The sequence below is a fragment of the Hyperolius riggenbachi genome, chromosome 5, assembly GCF_040937935.1.
Source record: "Hyperolius riggenbachi isolate aHypRig1 chromosome 5, aHypRig1.pri, whole genome shotgun sequence".
Classification (NCBI taxonomy): domain Eukaryota; kingdom Metazoa; phylum Chordata; class Amphibia; order Anura; family Hyperoliidae; genus Hyperolius; species Hyperolius riggenbachi.
The window spans coordinates 29,883,469-29,896,995 of NC_090650.1; the positions used below are offsets into that span (position 1 = coordinate 29,883,469).

The window sequence follows — 13,527 nt, forward strand, 5'->3', positions numbered from 1 at the left end:
TAGCTTACATACAGTGAAAACCTACTTGTCTAAATTGTCCATACAGTTCCCAACGCAAGTGTAATAAAGCGTTGTCAGTAAAGTAAGCTGAGCATCCCCATTGGCTGTCCATCATGTTAAAGGACCAATACAGAAACTTGTAAAATATAAGGGGAGGGGTATCCTGACGATTTTAGCAGGAGTGATAATCGTCAGATCCTTCTGGGGCCTATTCTAACATAAAAGGCTTGGGTTGATTTTGCTGTAGTCGACCTCTGATCAAGTATGTCATGTGACCACCTCCTATTGCATGCTTCTTTCCTCTCTCTGCTCCCCACCCTGAAATGGATATACTGACTCCCATTATAGTGACAGATTAGGAGAGCATTCGGTAGTGTGCAGTGTTTGTATTTTTATACTGGCACATAGATGTGAAATCTATAAAAATTATTAAACCATAACAATTAAGTTAGAAATTAGTTGTGCAAAATAGTATTTTTCCCCATAATCCGCAGACGGGGAGCCCTCCTTTACGCAAATTCTAAAGCTTTGACTGCATATATTTAAATGAGCTCGTAACATAAATAGCACGCCATCTGTTCATCCATATGTACAGAGTGACAAAAACAAGCGGGAGGAAAAATGTATATTGTGCGTTCTGGATTGGAGAGATGTAGGTTAGGCAATATGATATACAATATAGGGCAGCAAAAAGCATTATATACATAGCTATACTAATAGGTTTCTTCCTCGTTCGGTTCACGAGGAAGATGTCACTATTCTACGAATAGAAAAGAGAGCTTATTGATTATTAGAAAAGTACCTTATTTTTCTTTGGTTAGACCTTTATCTGTATAGAAGATAACCTTCAAAGTAATTTGGCAATGGATCCATTAAAATGGCCTTTTCAGAGCTGTAAGGGACCCAGTTATCGAGGCATTGCTTTATTCCTTTTATAAACGGGTCCCTTCCCTCTTGTTTAAAGGATTACATATTGGCTGTTTGGACTCTATCACACTTTCAAGTGGCGAACACCTGTAAGGGAAAAAAGTGCCCTTAGGAGGTACTTGCCTCTGGAGGGGAAGCCTTTCAATCTTAATGAGGCTTCCCCTGTCCTCAGCCAGCCAGATCCTGTGCTGGGACGAGGAGTTGGAGCAATTTGGGGTATCTGGAGTCAGTTGGAGCTTTCATAAAAGGAGGAGTCTGAGTTGGATGATTTTTGTACCAACTCCACAGCCCTGCTGCTGGACCTGCACAGTAGAGCGGACCCTATTGGGCTCGGCTGTTTCTGCTGAAGGATGCTGGTGCGCATGCCGTCATTTGGCCAACGAGATCTCTGGGGGGTCCCAGCGGTGCATCCCCTCTACTGTAGAGGATGGGGTAAGCCTCTTTAGGAACCAGAGCCTTCCTCCCTCCATAATTGTGACCCCTTGGGCACTTTTTTTTCACTACAAGTTTACTGTAATTTTTTTTTTTTTTTGAACTTTGATCCAACATATGCAGCTATTGGTATCTTTAGGAGACCGAAGTGCAGGTTAATTATTTTGACATAGGGGTCCTAGATATTTATTTCCTTTCTTATCGGCGCAGGTCAGATGCCCGGACCAAGCGCGATGATGTCTGGACCCCCCATGCCCGGCCGGATGATGCCTAACATGCACCCGGCATCTGGACCTCCACAGTCGGGAATGCCACCCATGCCAGGTGGGATGATGGGACCAAGACCTCCAGTGGCTCCAAATGGCATGTGTAAGAGTGTGGGGCTTATTGCATGAATAATGAATGACTCCTTATGCTTAAGTGTATCTCTGAGCCAACACGATAAACCTTTCAGGAGGCAGTATTTATGGAGTTCATCTAAAGTATACATATGCTGGTCTGAATGTAGCAACATGAGTTAGTCAGCTCAATCTTTCAGTTCCTACCTATGTATCTGCATCTGTCCTCAACTTAGGTTAGACTCTTTTTTTTTTTTCAGTCACTTTATCAGGCTGAGAGTGGGAAAGAGATGCAACAATGTAAATGAGGGTTTGAAGCCACTCCCTCCGTTCTAATGTTTACTTGCTATGAACACAGGAAGGACTGTAAACCACTGCATTACAAAGCGTTATGAGCATCTCTGCTTTCCTCATATGTACAGAAATTGACAAATAAGGTTATTCAAAAAGATTGAGGTTTCGGTGGACGAGTGCAGGATGAGGATGATTCTCCCCCCATTACTCTCCAGAAGAGGTCAGACACAACATAACAGAAGGATGTACGCGATGCTTATGTGATGTTGCATCTTCCAATCAGCAGGATTGGAAGTTCAGACACTTGTCTAAAATAAATAAAAACCTTTATCTTCACTGAGCATGGCGGTGGGCTGCTGGTTGGAGCCGTACACTATCACAGCTTTGTACTACATTAACCAGTATAAAGGCAATGACCACACCAGTGTAATCGGTATCGCCCAATTCCTGCTGGAATTTGATCCAGCATCAAGTGGAGAAAGATAATAGAAAGCGGAAATGATCGATAGATGGGAGATTGGGCTTCTTTGAGCCACTTCAACTTGTGTAGTGTATTGGAACCTAAACCATTTTTCTACCACAGTCCTTGTGTCGAATAGTCACTAAAAGCATCGGTATTAGTTCTATGGAATTGCAATATTGTACTTAAACCATAGGTACACTTAACATGCTTTCTGTGCATTACCCATGGTCCTCCCATTTTTATTTTTTCTTTTAAATGTAACCTCCCCATATAAGAGGTTTGTAATGTAGAGTCCTGTTAGGGAAGGAGGGGGGGGGGGGGCTGAGCCTATTGCCTAAGGGGTGCTACTTCTCTTGCTCCTGGCCCAGAAGGGATGCGCCATCTTCTCCAGGACAGTCTGGTACTGAACTGCATTTTTTTCCTTACCGGCACTGTCTTTCTGTTGCGTAGCTGCAATGCATGTCGGGAGGTGTAGTCTGTGGATACGAGTAAAGAGTCTTCTCCAGGTGAGAGACACTGCGGTTTTGAGAAGATGTGCATCACATACTGGCAGGGGGCTGAAGAAGCAGCACCCTGATGGTAAGTGATGAAAATCAAATCAACCGCCACGCAAGCGACTACTATCTGTAGCTGTATATTGCATAGCGGGTGGCTCCGGGCCCTGATATTTATCCCCAGTTGCCAAAACGCCCACCACTGGAGGGTGCCCAAATACCCTGCTTCCGTCACAGCTCTGCATTGTGAACAATATTTTTTATGTTTACTTTAGAAAGTTAAAGTTGGTTCAAGTATGCTTTAAAGTATGGGACATACCAATGTCCACTGTCCTATCTGCAGTATACTGTCTGCTTCCCCTTACCAGCTATCCACTCCCTCTGCAAGACTGATGTCTACTTCCAGGTAGTGTGTGGCAGCTCCGTATGATATCAGGCTGATTGTATTAACGATTGTGTGACTGTTGATGGGAGAGATTTGCAATAAGGTTTTAGTGTTCGTGGTTCGATTTATCAATTCATGGAATTGTGTAACAATACTGTAGTCATAAACTCATATGTCTCATTCTGCAGATTCCACACCTACTCCTCCACCACAACAGCAGCAACAGCCGCCAGCACCACCACAACCACCCAACGATGGACCAACACCCCCTCCTATGGTGCCTCCTACCTCCTCGGCCCCATAAGCAGATAGCAGTGGAGAGCTGCAGGTTGTGGCCTCCATGATTTTTCATTTTGTACCTGGAGTGACGTGTTTTTATACAGAAGATCTGTCCTAGTACTTGACCAATGAAATGACTACAGGTCATCACTTTTTAGAGTATTTATTGGAGTACGCCATGGTTGGCGATTCCAAAACTGGCGCACGTTTCATTACCCGCCCCAGACCTTAGCTTCTAACACGGATTCCAGATTCTTCCTTTTTTCAACATGCCATGTTGTCGTTTTTTGTTTCTCTCTTTTTGTTACTGTTTGTGGGAGAGTCATGTCGCCTGTCTACCATCTTAGTTTTTGTTCAGTTTTTTGTTCTTTTTTTTTGTAATAAACCATCTCAAGTCAGCAATTGTTGCAGCTTGTGTTACTCGGTGGTGCGGCCACCCGTGGTACTCATCAGCTTTGTCCAATAGGAAACGACACTGGAGATCGGTCCGGCCCCTTCAAGGACCTAACTTGCTATTTAGCTACATTGGTTTTGCCGCATTGTTTCTCAGTCTAGAGAACTGTCACTTTGAGGTCCAGTGGTGTTTAATAGTATCAAGTCTACCTCTTCTTAGGAAGCTAATGGGGGTCATCGCTCGTTCTGAGGGAAGGGCTGGGGTGGGAATTGATGATAAAGCCTTGAAGACCAGCTTTATCCAAGTTTGCATGGTGGCTGGCAAGATACATTTTTTTTTTATTGGCCTCTTTATGTGTTTGGGATGCCTGTACTGAATTCTTCCCACCAGAATTCCTGGTGGCTCCAACTCCTGCATTCTCCTCAAAACTAAATTGATGGTGTTGCGCTCTTCAGTAGATTTCCATTTTTGCCAAATAAACAAACGTTTGTGGAGTTTAGCAGCGAGAGGGCATTAATTCTAGAATTGTGGGAGGGACAGACGCACAAATTACATTGTGGCAGAGGTGTAGAGATAAACTACTGGATGAGATCTCCCCATAGGAAGAGTGCGCTGCCACTAGGGGGTGTCTGCCAGTCTGGAAATGCCCCCAGCAGTTCCCAACTTGAGCTAGAGATATTTAGATTTGGTTGGAGTCCCACTTTATTGCTTTCATATGAAACACTATAGACAACAGGCCTGGGGATGTTGGGATACTTTTTATGGTCTACATGGGAGTTGTAGTTCTACGATGGATAGATCAGCATTTTTATGAAAGAACCCCAATTTTGATCTGGAACGGTCAGCGATTGGCCCTCATTGCTTCGACTTCCTTCCTCTTCCTCTCTAGATAGTTACTGTAATTACATCTTGTTTCACACTCATATCTTTGGCTTCCTGTTTTGCCTGCGGAGTGAGCGGGATGATAGAACCAGTGATGAGCCCAGGAGCGCCCCCTTGTGTCAGCTCTCCTGCAGTGAAGACTTTCTGGAGTCCTGTAGACAGACGCTGGCCAATCTGTATGTGAACTGATCTCATCCCAACTCTCAAAATGCAGATTTGTTAAATAAAATGCGGTTTCTTTTGTAGAAATGTGTGCGTCTCCTGTCCTTTCTATTCATCAGGGTGTTTTTCTTATCCGCTTACTTTCACTTTAGGTTTGCTTTAAAGGGAACCAGAGACTAAGCACCCTCATGCATTTTACCATATATATCAATGGGAACATGACTGTAAATACCTACCCTGCTCTCTTTCATTCTTCTCTGCTAAATCTGCCTGTTATCAGCCCTGATAAGAATCCACGACTGAGCATTCAGTCTAGCTTTTCCCGAAATGATTATAGCCGAGTCAGTCTTCTGTGATGTCTTTTCAAGCCCAAGCCTGCCCCCTTGTGGCTCTGCTTTGCTGCTTCAAGGATAAATAGCAAAGCAGAGCCACAAGGCGGCACTTGGGCTTGAAAAGACATCACAGAAGACTGACTCCGCTATAATCCTTCTGGGAAAAGCCAGACTGAATGCTCAGTTGGGGGGATTCCTATCAGAGCTGATAGCAGACAGATTTAGCAGAGAAGAATTAAACAAGGAGCAGAGTAGGTGTTTACTGTCATGTTCCTATTGATATATATGGTAAAATACAGGAGGGTGCTTCGTCTATGGTTCTCTTTAAGTGAACAGTAAACCATTGTTTCAGTAGTCTTGGGGCCCGTTTCCACTAGTGCCGTGCGCGGCTGGGAGACTGGCGGCGGCACGTCCGGGTCTGCAGGAACGCAGACGAATCCCAGAAGCCGTGCCATGCACTGCTATGGGAGTCACTGCCTCCCGTGTGAAAACTGAGGGCAATGCCGGCGAATCGCTAGGGCAAGCGATTCGGCCGGCGGCCCCATTTCTTATGGCAGAGTTTCCCCGAGCGATTTGCCTGCAGGGAAACTGTGGATTCGGCTGGTGTATAGCAAGCCTACAGTTTTAAATTTTACAGAGCCGCATCAATCCAAAATGCAGACAGCCTGTTTTGGACTGTTGGTCCTCCTCAGTGCATGGTAGGGACTGTTATGGCTCTATGGTTTAGTGGCTTGGACCAGTACAACTCCGTAACCTAACAATTCAGGGTGACCCAAAACCACCAGGAAAGTATAGGACTAAAAGGGGGGCTTTTCGGTATTTTAGTCTCCTATACTTTTTTTCTAGTGGTTTAGGTACTGGTCTAAGCCCTATCCCATAGATCAGGGGTAGGGAACATATGGCTCGGGAGCCAGATGTGGCTCTTTTGATGGCTGCATCTGGCTCACATACAAATCAGTAGGGGTTGATTCACTAAGCTACACTGCTCAAGCAGCACACCTTAGTGTGGCAGCGCAAGTAAAATTGTCAAAGTAGACACACTACTGCTGTAGCATGCACTACTAACCTACTCGCGCTACCCCAAAACGAACGGCTGCTCCAATTGTCCCACCCTGGACCCTGTCAGGACGATGTAGGATGAGATCCCCGCACTTTGATTGGCCTAAATAGGCTGCCTGTTACTTGACAGGCAGCCTATTGGGCCAAAGTGTGGGGATCTAGTCCTACAAAGTGAATCAACCCCCAAGTCAGCTAGCTAATTGTACAAGCTGTTAGGCCTAGTGCACACCAGAGCGGTTTGGCTACGGTTTGCGATCCGCTTGCGGGTGCGGATCCGCTAGGGTAATGTATTTCAATGGGCTGGAGCACACCAGAGCGGGAGGCGTTTTGCAGAAACGCATACTCCTGGGCTGCTGCAGATTTTGGATTGCGGATGCGTTTCTGCCTCAATGTTAAGTATAGGAAAAACGCAAACCGCTCTGAAAAACGGCACTTCAGAGCGGTTTGCCAGGCGGTTTTTGTTACAGTAGCTGTTCAGTAACAGCTTTACTGTAACAATACATGAAATCTACTACACCAAAAACTCTTCACAAAACCGCAAAATGCTAGCTGAAACGCTACAGAAAAAGAAGAAAAAGCGTTTCAAAATCTGCTAGCATTTTGCTGATCTGCTAGCGGTTTTTGGTGTGCACCGGGCCTTAGTCAGTATTTCTCCTGTCTGGCTCTCAGGAAAATTGCTGATGATGCTGAAACCCAAGAGAAGCTAAAGATGTCTGACACTTGCGCTACCCAGCGGATCAACTGTAAACACATCACCCTTGCAACAGGGATGTGAGACCTACTGTCACAGTTTGAAACATATTGTGTGGCTCTCACGGAATTTTAAAATATGTGGTGTTTATGGCTCTCAGCCAAAAAGGTTCCTGACCCCAGCCATAGAGCCATATCAATCCCTGCCATGTACTGATGAGGACCAACAGTATGAAACCGGCTGTCTGCATGTTGGGTTGATGTGGCTCTGCAAAATGTAAAGCTATAGGCTTGCTATACACCAGCAGTTCTGGATGTAAGCCTGGCTTCAGGGGCATAAAGAGATACTTTTCATATTCAGTAGCAATGCATTGTGGGCAACTACAGATGTTAAAGCGGATCCGAGATGAAAAACTAAATATAACAAGTGACTTGTCTATATATCTTATCTAAAGTTTAGATAGTTTACACAGCAAATCTATCTTCAAACAGCTTCAACAGTATATTAATATTTTTTCCTGTGATACAATGGGAGCAGACATGTTTTCTGCTTGTCACTATTACACAATTACACACACAGGCAAGCTTATCTGTATCTAGGCATGCTAATCTGCATATTCTGTGAAAACGCCACTCTTATCTCCTCCATTACACAGGCAACTGATCTGTATCTGCACTGCAGCTTTCAGATTGTGAAAACTCTGCCTCTGAAATCTATAGCTAGTAACACCTTTTTCACCTGCCCAGACTGAAATCCCACAATCCCTTGCAAGCGCCAAGGCACTCTGGAGAAGCTGTGGGTGTGGCTTGTTTAGTTTATAGGAAATTAGGGTATTAAAACAAAACAAACGTATTTGGCTTGAGGAATGCCCTATAAACAATAGGAAAGGAACACAATTATGCAATGAGTAAAAGTTCATCTCGGATCCACTTTAACATAAATCTGAATTATTTACCTTCAGTTTTAAAGGGAACCTGTACTGAGTAAAATTATTTAAAATAAACACATGCGGTAACTTCAAATGAACATTAGTTACCTTGTCATCAGTTCCTCTCATAAGCTCACCATTTTCTTCTGACAATGATCCCTTCCAATTCTGACAACATTTTGTCAGAACTGAAATATATCAGTTGCTGTCAGTTATATGTCCGTTGCTATCAGTTATAGCTGAGTGGACAACTGATGTGCCCGGTAATGTCCATGTTTCCCTATGGCTCAAGTGGGCAATGTTACAGTGTAACTGTGCTTGACCAGAAAGCGGTTATTGGGTAATGGCCATTTTCAAAATGGAGGACGGAGAATTCTCTTGATCACAATGGACAAACAGGATGCGGGAGAGGAGAAAGAGATTGAGGAGTAGACTACACGGGAGGTAAGTATGACTTGTGTATGTTTATTTTGACTTTTAATTTTCAGTTCAGGTTTTCTTTAAGAAGGCAAACCACACTTAGTCTTGGATAAGCCAAACACACTATCAGCCAATCATTATTTCCAAACCAGTATTGCTTAGCGGTCATGGCAACTGAGGCAGGAATCCGACTTGAGTTTGTGGAAAATGGCCGCAAATTTTTGCGGTTTCAACACACGACAGCCAGGTGACAGCAGCTGACTGTCAGCAATAGGAATCACGTGGAAGTGCAAAAAACAGCAACAGGTTTTTTTGGTTTTTTTATCACTGCACATGGAAAAACACACGTAACACTTGACCATGAATGTCGCATCTTGGCAAAACACATGCAATTCCCCCAAATAGGATGTCTGCCTGACTGTCAACAATAGGAATTGCAGGCAATGTGCAAATAAGGCAGCAAAACGGGTTTCCCCCACTGTAAATGTCCATAGGATAGCATTACTTGGGTTTTCATGTGCAATTTCACATCGCAGCATCTTATTTATCTTATTTAAGTATTTATATAGTGACCACATATTACGCAGCGCTGAGTATAATGTCTTGTCACTAACTGTCCCTCAGAGGGGCTCACAATCTAATCCCTACCATAATCCTGTCTATGTATGTATCGTATAGTGCATGGAGGGCCAATTTAGGGGGAAACCAATTGACTTATCTGTATGTTTTTGTGGGCTGTGGGAGGAAACTGGAGTGCCCACAGGAAACCCACCCGTGTACATATGTAATCACCGCTGGGAGACTTGGCCGCAGGATACAGCTGGTATAGTTTATGCTGCTGCACAAGTCCCGGATACATTAATTACTATTCCCCCTCTAGGTCCACATGGATAGTGGGCGAATGATATAATAGCAAGTTCGCTTAGCACTATGCCACCATGCCCCCCCTCCTCATCTGCCGCATCCCATTAATGCCACCCACTTTTAGGTCCGATCGCTTTGTGTTCCTTCCATGCTGCGTTTTGAAATGCAAGTCAATGGGAGTGCTTTTTTCAAAATGAAACCGCAGCTCGGAAGGATCGCAAAGCGCTCAGCTGCGGGGTTCCGTCCTCACTTGTACATGCACACATTGTGAATCGCATGCCTATAGCAACAACTAATTATTAACCTGTCATATTCCATTTCTACTAATCTACTGCCACGTTGGAGCACTCAGTTATGACAACATTGCACCTGCGCAAACGTAAATCATCCAAAGTTTAGAACACACCAGCAGACCTCTTCTAAGCTTCTGTGGTGCCTGGAGGCATGCTGGGATTTGCAGCAAACCATAAGACCTAGTTCTTCCTTTGGCTAGGTAGCATTGTAAAACTACAACTCCCAGCATGCCGCAGAACCACATAATTATGGCATTGTATGGCTATTGAAGATCCATCTTCTTGCCGTAATCCTGTTGGTGTTGGCTGACGTAGCATTGGTGGTCATTGGTTGGTTTCAGACAGAAGTAATCAGTGATGGATAAATAAGTTTCTATATACAGTGGTTTGCAAAAGTATTCGCCCCACTTGAAGTTTTCCACATTTTGTCATATTACTGCCACAAATATGAATCGATTTTATTGGAATTCCATGTGAAAGACCAATACAAAGTGGTGTATATGTGTAAAATGGAACGAAAATCACACATGTGTGTAATTATTCAGCCCCCTGAGTCAATACTTTGTAGAACCACTTTTTGCTGCAATTACAGCTGCCAGTCTTTTAGGGTATGTCTCTACCAGCTTTGCACATCTAGAGACTGAAATCCTTGCCCATCCTTCTTTGCAAAACAGCTCCAGCTCAGTCAGATTAGATGGACAGCATTTGTGAACAGCAGTTTTCAGATCTTGCCACAGATTCTCGATTGGATTTAGATCTGGACTTTGACTGGGCCATTCTAACACATGGATATGTTTTGTTTTAAACCATTCCATTGTTGCCCTGTCTTTGTTTAGGGTCGTTGGCCTGCTGGAAGGTGAACCTCTGCCCCAGTCTCAAGTCTTTTGCAGACTCCAAGAGGTTTTCTTCCAAGATTGCCCTGTATTTGGCTCCATCCATCTTCCCATCAACTCTGACCAGTTTCCCTGTCCCTGCTGAAGAGAAGCACCCCTAGAGCATGATGCTGCCAACACCATATTTGACAGTGGGGATGGTGTGTTCAGAGTGATGTGCAGTGTTAGTTTTCCGCCACACATAGCATTTTGCTTTTTAGCCCAAAACTTTCATTTTGGTCTCATCTGACCAGAGCACCTTCTTCCACATGTTTGCTGTGTCCCCAGCATGGCTTGTGGCAAACTGCAAACGGGACTTATTATGCTTTTCTGTTAACAATGGCTTTCTTCTTGCCACTCTTCCATAAAGGCCAACTTTGTACAGTGCATGACTAATAGTTGTCCTATGGACAGAGTCTCCCACCTGAGCTGTAGATCTCTGCAGCTCATCCAGAGTCACCATGGGCCTCTTGACTGCATTTCTGATCAGCGCTCTCCTTGTTCGGCCTGTGAGTTTAGATGGATGGCCTTGTCTTGGTAGGTTTACAGTTGTGCCATACTCCTTCCATTTCTGAATGATCGCTTGAACAGTGCTCCGTGGGATGTTCAAGGCTTTGGAAATCTTTTTGTAGCCTAAGCCTGCTTTAAACTTCTCAATAACTTTTTCCCTGACCTGTCTGGTGTGTTCATTGGACTTCATGGTGTTGTTGCTCCCAATATTCTTAGACAACTTCTGAGGCCGTCACAGAGCAGCTGTGTATGATTTTCGTTCCACTTTTCACATGTACACCACTTTGTATTGGTCTTTCACGTGGAATTCCAATACAATTGATTCATGTGTGTGGCAGTAATATGACAAAATGTGGAAAACTTCAAGGGGGCCGAATACGTTTGCAAATCACTAGGTGTATGCAAAGTAAAACCTAACATAGTGGTATAAAGATTTTAGATAAGGCTTCCAATTACATTTGCACTGAGAATGTCACAGGGCCATTTTGGACACCTGAGGCTATAAATACAGGTGGTATTACTTTGTGAAAAGTTACCAGCCGTTTGCTGTGTGATTGGAAGGAGTTGAGAATTGTGTGTCTGCTTATTTCCTGCTTTTGCCGTTGTGTTGACTTACGGTATTTATATTTCCTTGCATATATACTGTCACATATATATTTACCTATACTCCCACGTCACATTTTCTCTACTGCTCTTACTGCCCTTTACCAATGTGTTTACAAACACTCCTAATAATTTGCATATTTCAGCAGTAATGCATTGTGGGAGACATCATATGCTCACTACAACCTGATTTATTGCAAATAATTTTGCTCGAATGCTATGGAAAACAAAAGCATGCTTTCATAATAGGGCTTTTTGGTCCTTTGTAGCCCCTTACACGTTCCTAGGAGTTCTGGTTTACCGTGAGCTTGCTGGGTTCTCTCAAACGCTCTGCTGCCACTTTAGTGTTGGGCGAACATCTAGATGTTCGGGTTCGGGCCGAACAGGCCGAACATGGCCGCGATGTTCGGGTGTTCGACCCGAACTCCGAACATAATGGAAGTCAATGGGGACCCGAACTTTTGTGCTTTGTAAAGCCTCCTTACATGCTACATACCCCAAATTTACAGGGTATGTGCACCTTGGGAGTGGGTACAAGAGGAAAAAAAATTTTAGCAAAAAGAGCTTATAGTTTTTGAGAAAATCGATTTTAAAGTTTCAAAGGGAAAACTGTCTTTTAAATGCGGGAAATGTCTGTTTTCTTTGCACAGGTAACATGCTTTTTGTCGGCATGCAGTCATAAATGTAATACATATAAGAGGTTCCAGGAAAAGGGACCGGTAACGCTAACCCAGCAGCAGCACACGTGATGGAACAAGAGGAGGGTGGCGCAGGAGGAGAAGGCCACGCTTTGAGACACAACAACCCAGGCCTTGCATGAGGACAAGAAGCGTGCGGATAGCAATTTGCATTTTGTCGCCATGCAGTCATAAATGTAATACAGATGAGAGGTTCAATAAACAGGGACCGGAAACGCTAACCCATCACAGATGTTCATTGTTCATGTTACTTGGTTGGGGTCCGGGAGTGTTGCGTAGTCGTTTCCAATCCAGGATTGATTCATTTTAATTTGAGTCAGACGGTCTGCATTTTCTGTGGAGAGGCGGATACGCCGATCTGTGACGATGCCTCCGGCAGCACTGAAACAGCGTTCCGACATAACGCTGGCTGCCGGGCAAGCCAGCACCTCTATTGCGTACATTGCCAGTTTGTGCCAGGTGTCTAGCTTCGATACCCAATAGTTGAAGGGTGCAGATGGATTGTTCAACACAGCTACGCCATCTGACATGTAGTCCTTGACCATCTTCTCCAGGCGATCGGTGTTGGAGGTGGATCTGCACGTTTGCTGTTCTGTGTGCTGCTGCATGGGTGTCAGAAAATTTTCCCACTCCAAGGACACTGCCGATACCATTCCCTTTTGGGCACTAGCTGCGGCTTGTGTTGTTTGCTGCCCTCCTGGTCGTCCTGGGTTTGCGGAAGTCAGTCTGTCGGCGTACAACTGGCTAGAGGAGGGGGAGGATGTCAATCTCCTCTCTAAAGTCTCCACAAGGGCCTGCTGGTATTCTTCCATTTTGACCTGTCTGGCTCTTTCTTCAAGCAGTTTTGGAACATTGTGTTTGTACCGTGGATCCAGAAGGGTATAAACCCAGTAATTGGTGTTGTCCAGAATGCGCACAATGCGTGGGTCGCGTTCAATGCAGTCCTAGGCCGAAGAGGTCATAGCCTAGGGTCACAAAACCTGTTTATTGGGCAATTTCAATGGTGGCGAGTCTGACGTACATAAATCGCAGCAATGGCCGTTAGCAACGTCTGAATCTCACGAAATGTCTCATGCAGGTAGAAGACATATTGTTAGACTTGGGCTCCAAAGATGGGTTCCCTACATCTCTGCAAACCAGAGTTACAGGGCTCCAAAATTGGTAAAATCCCCCATAGGATTTCATTGGCTCCCTATTTCACTTTCCA

The 13,527-nt window shown here is 44.5% G+C and overlaps 1 protein-coding gene across 4 annotated transcripts in view; it reads left to right on the forward strand.

The window, feature by feature from the left end:
* Nucleotides 1-5,137, forward strand: part of SMARCC1 (SWI/SNF related, matrix associated, actin dependent regulator of chromatin subfamily c member 1) — a 77,863-nt gene extending 72,726 nt beyond the window's left edge. For 2 of the 4 annotated variants that reach the window (XM_068235301.1, XM_068235304.1), the window contains 2 exons: nucleotides 1,570-1,728; nucleotides 3,522-5,137. In XM_068235301.1, coding sequence (XP_068091402.1) covers nucleotides 1,570-1,728; nucleotides 3,522-3,637 — 275 coding nt within the window. In that variant the 3' untranslated portion in view covers nucleotides 3,638-5,137. The remainder of the gene's footprint in view (nucleotides 1-1,569; nucleotides 1,729-3,521) is intronic. The other 2 variants (XM_068235302.1, XM_068235303.1) reach the window with 2 other exon arrangements.
* Nucleotides 5,138-13,527: the final 8,390 nt, after the last annotated feature.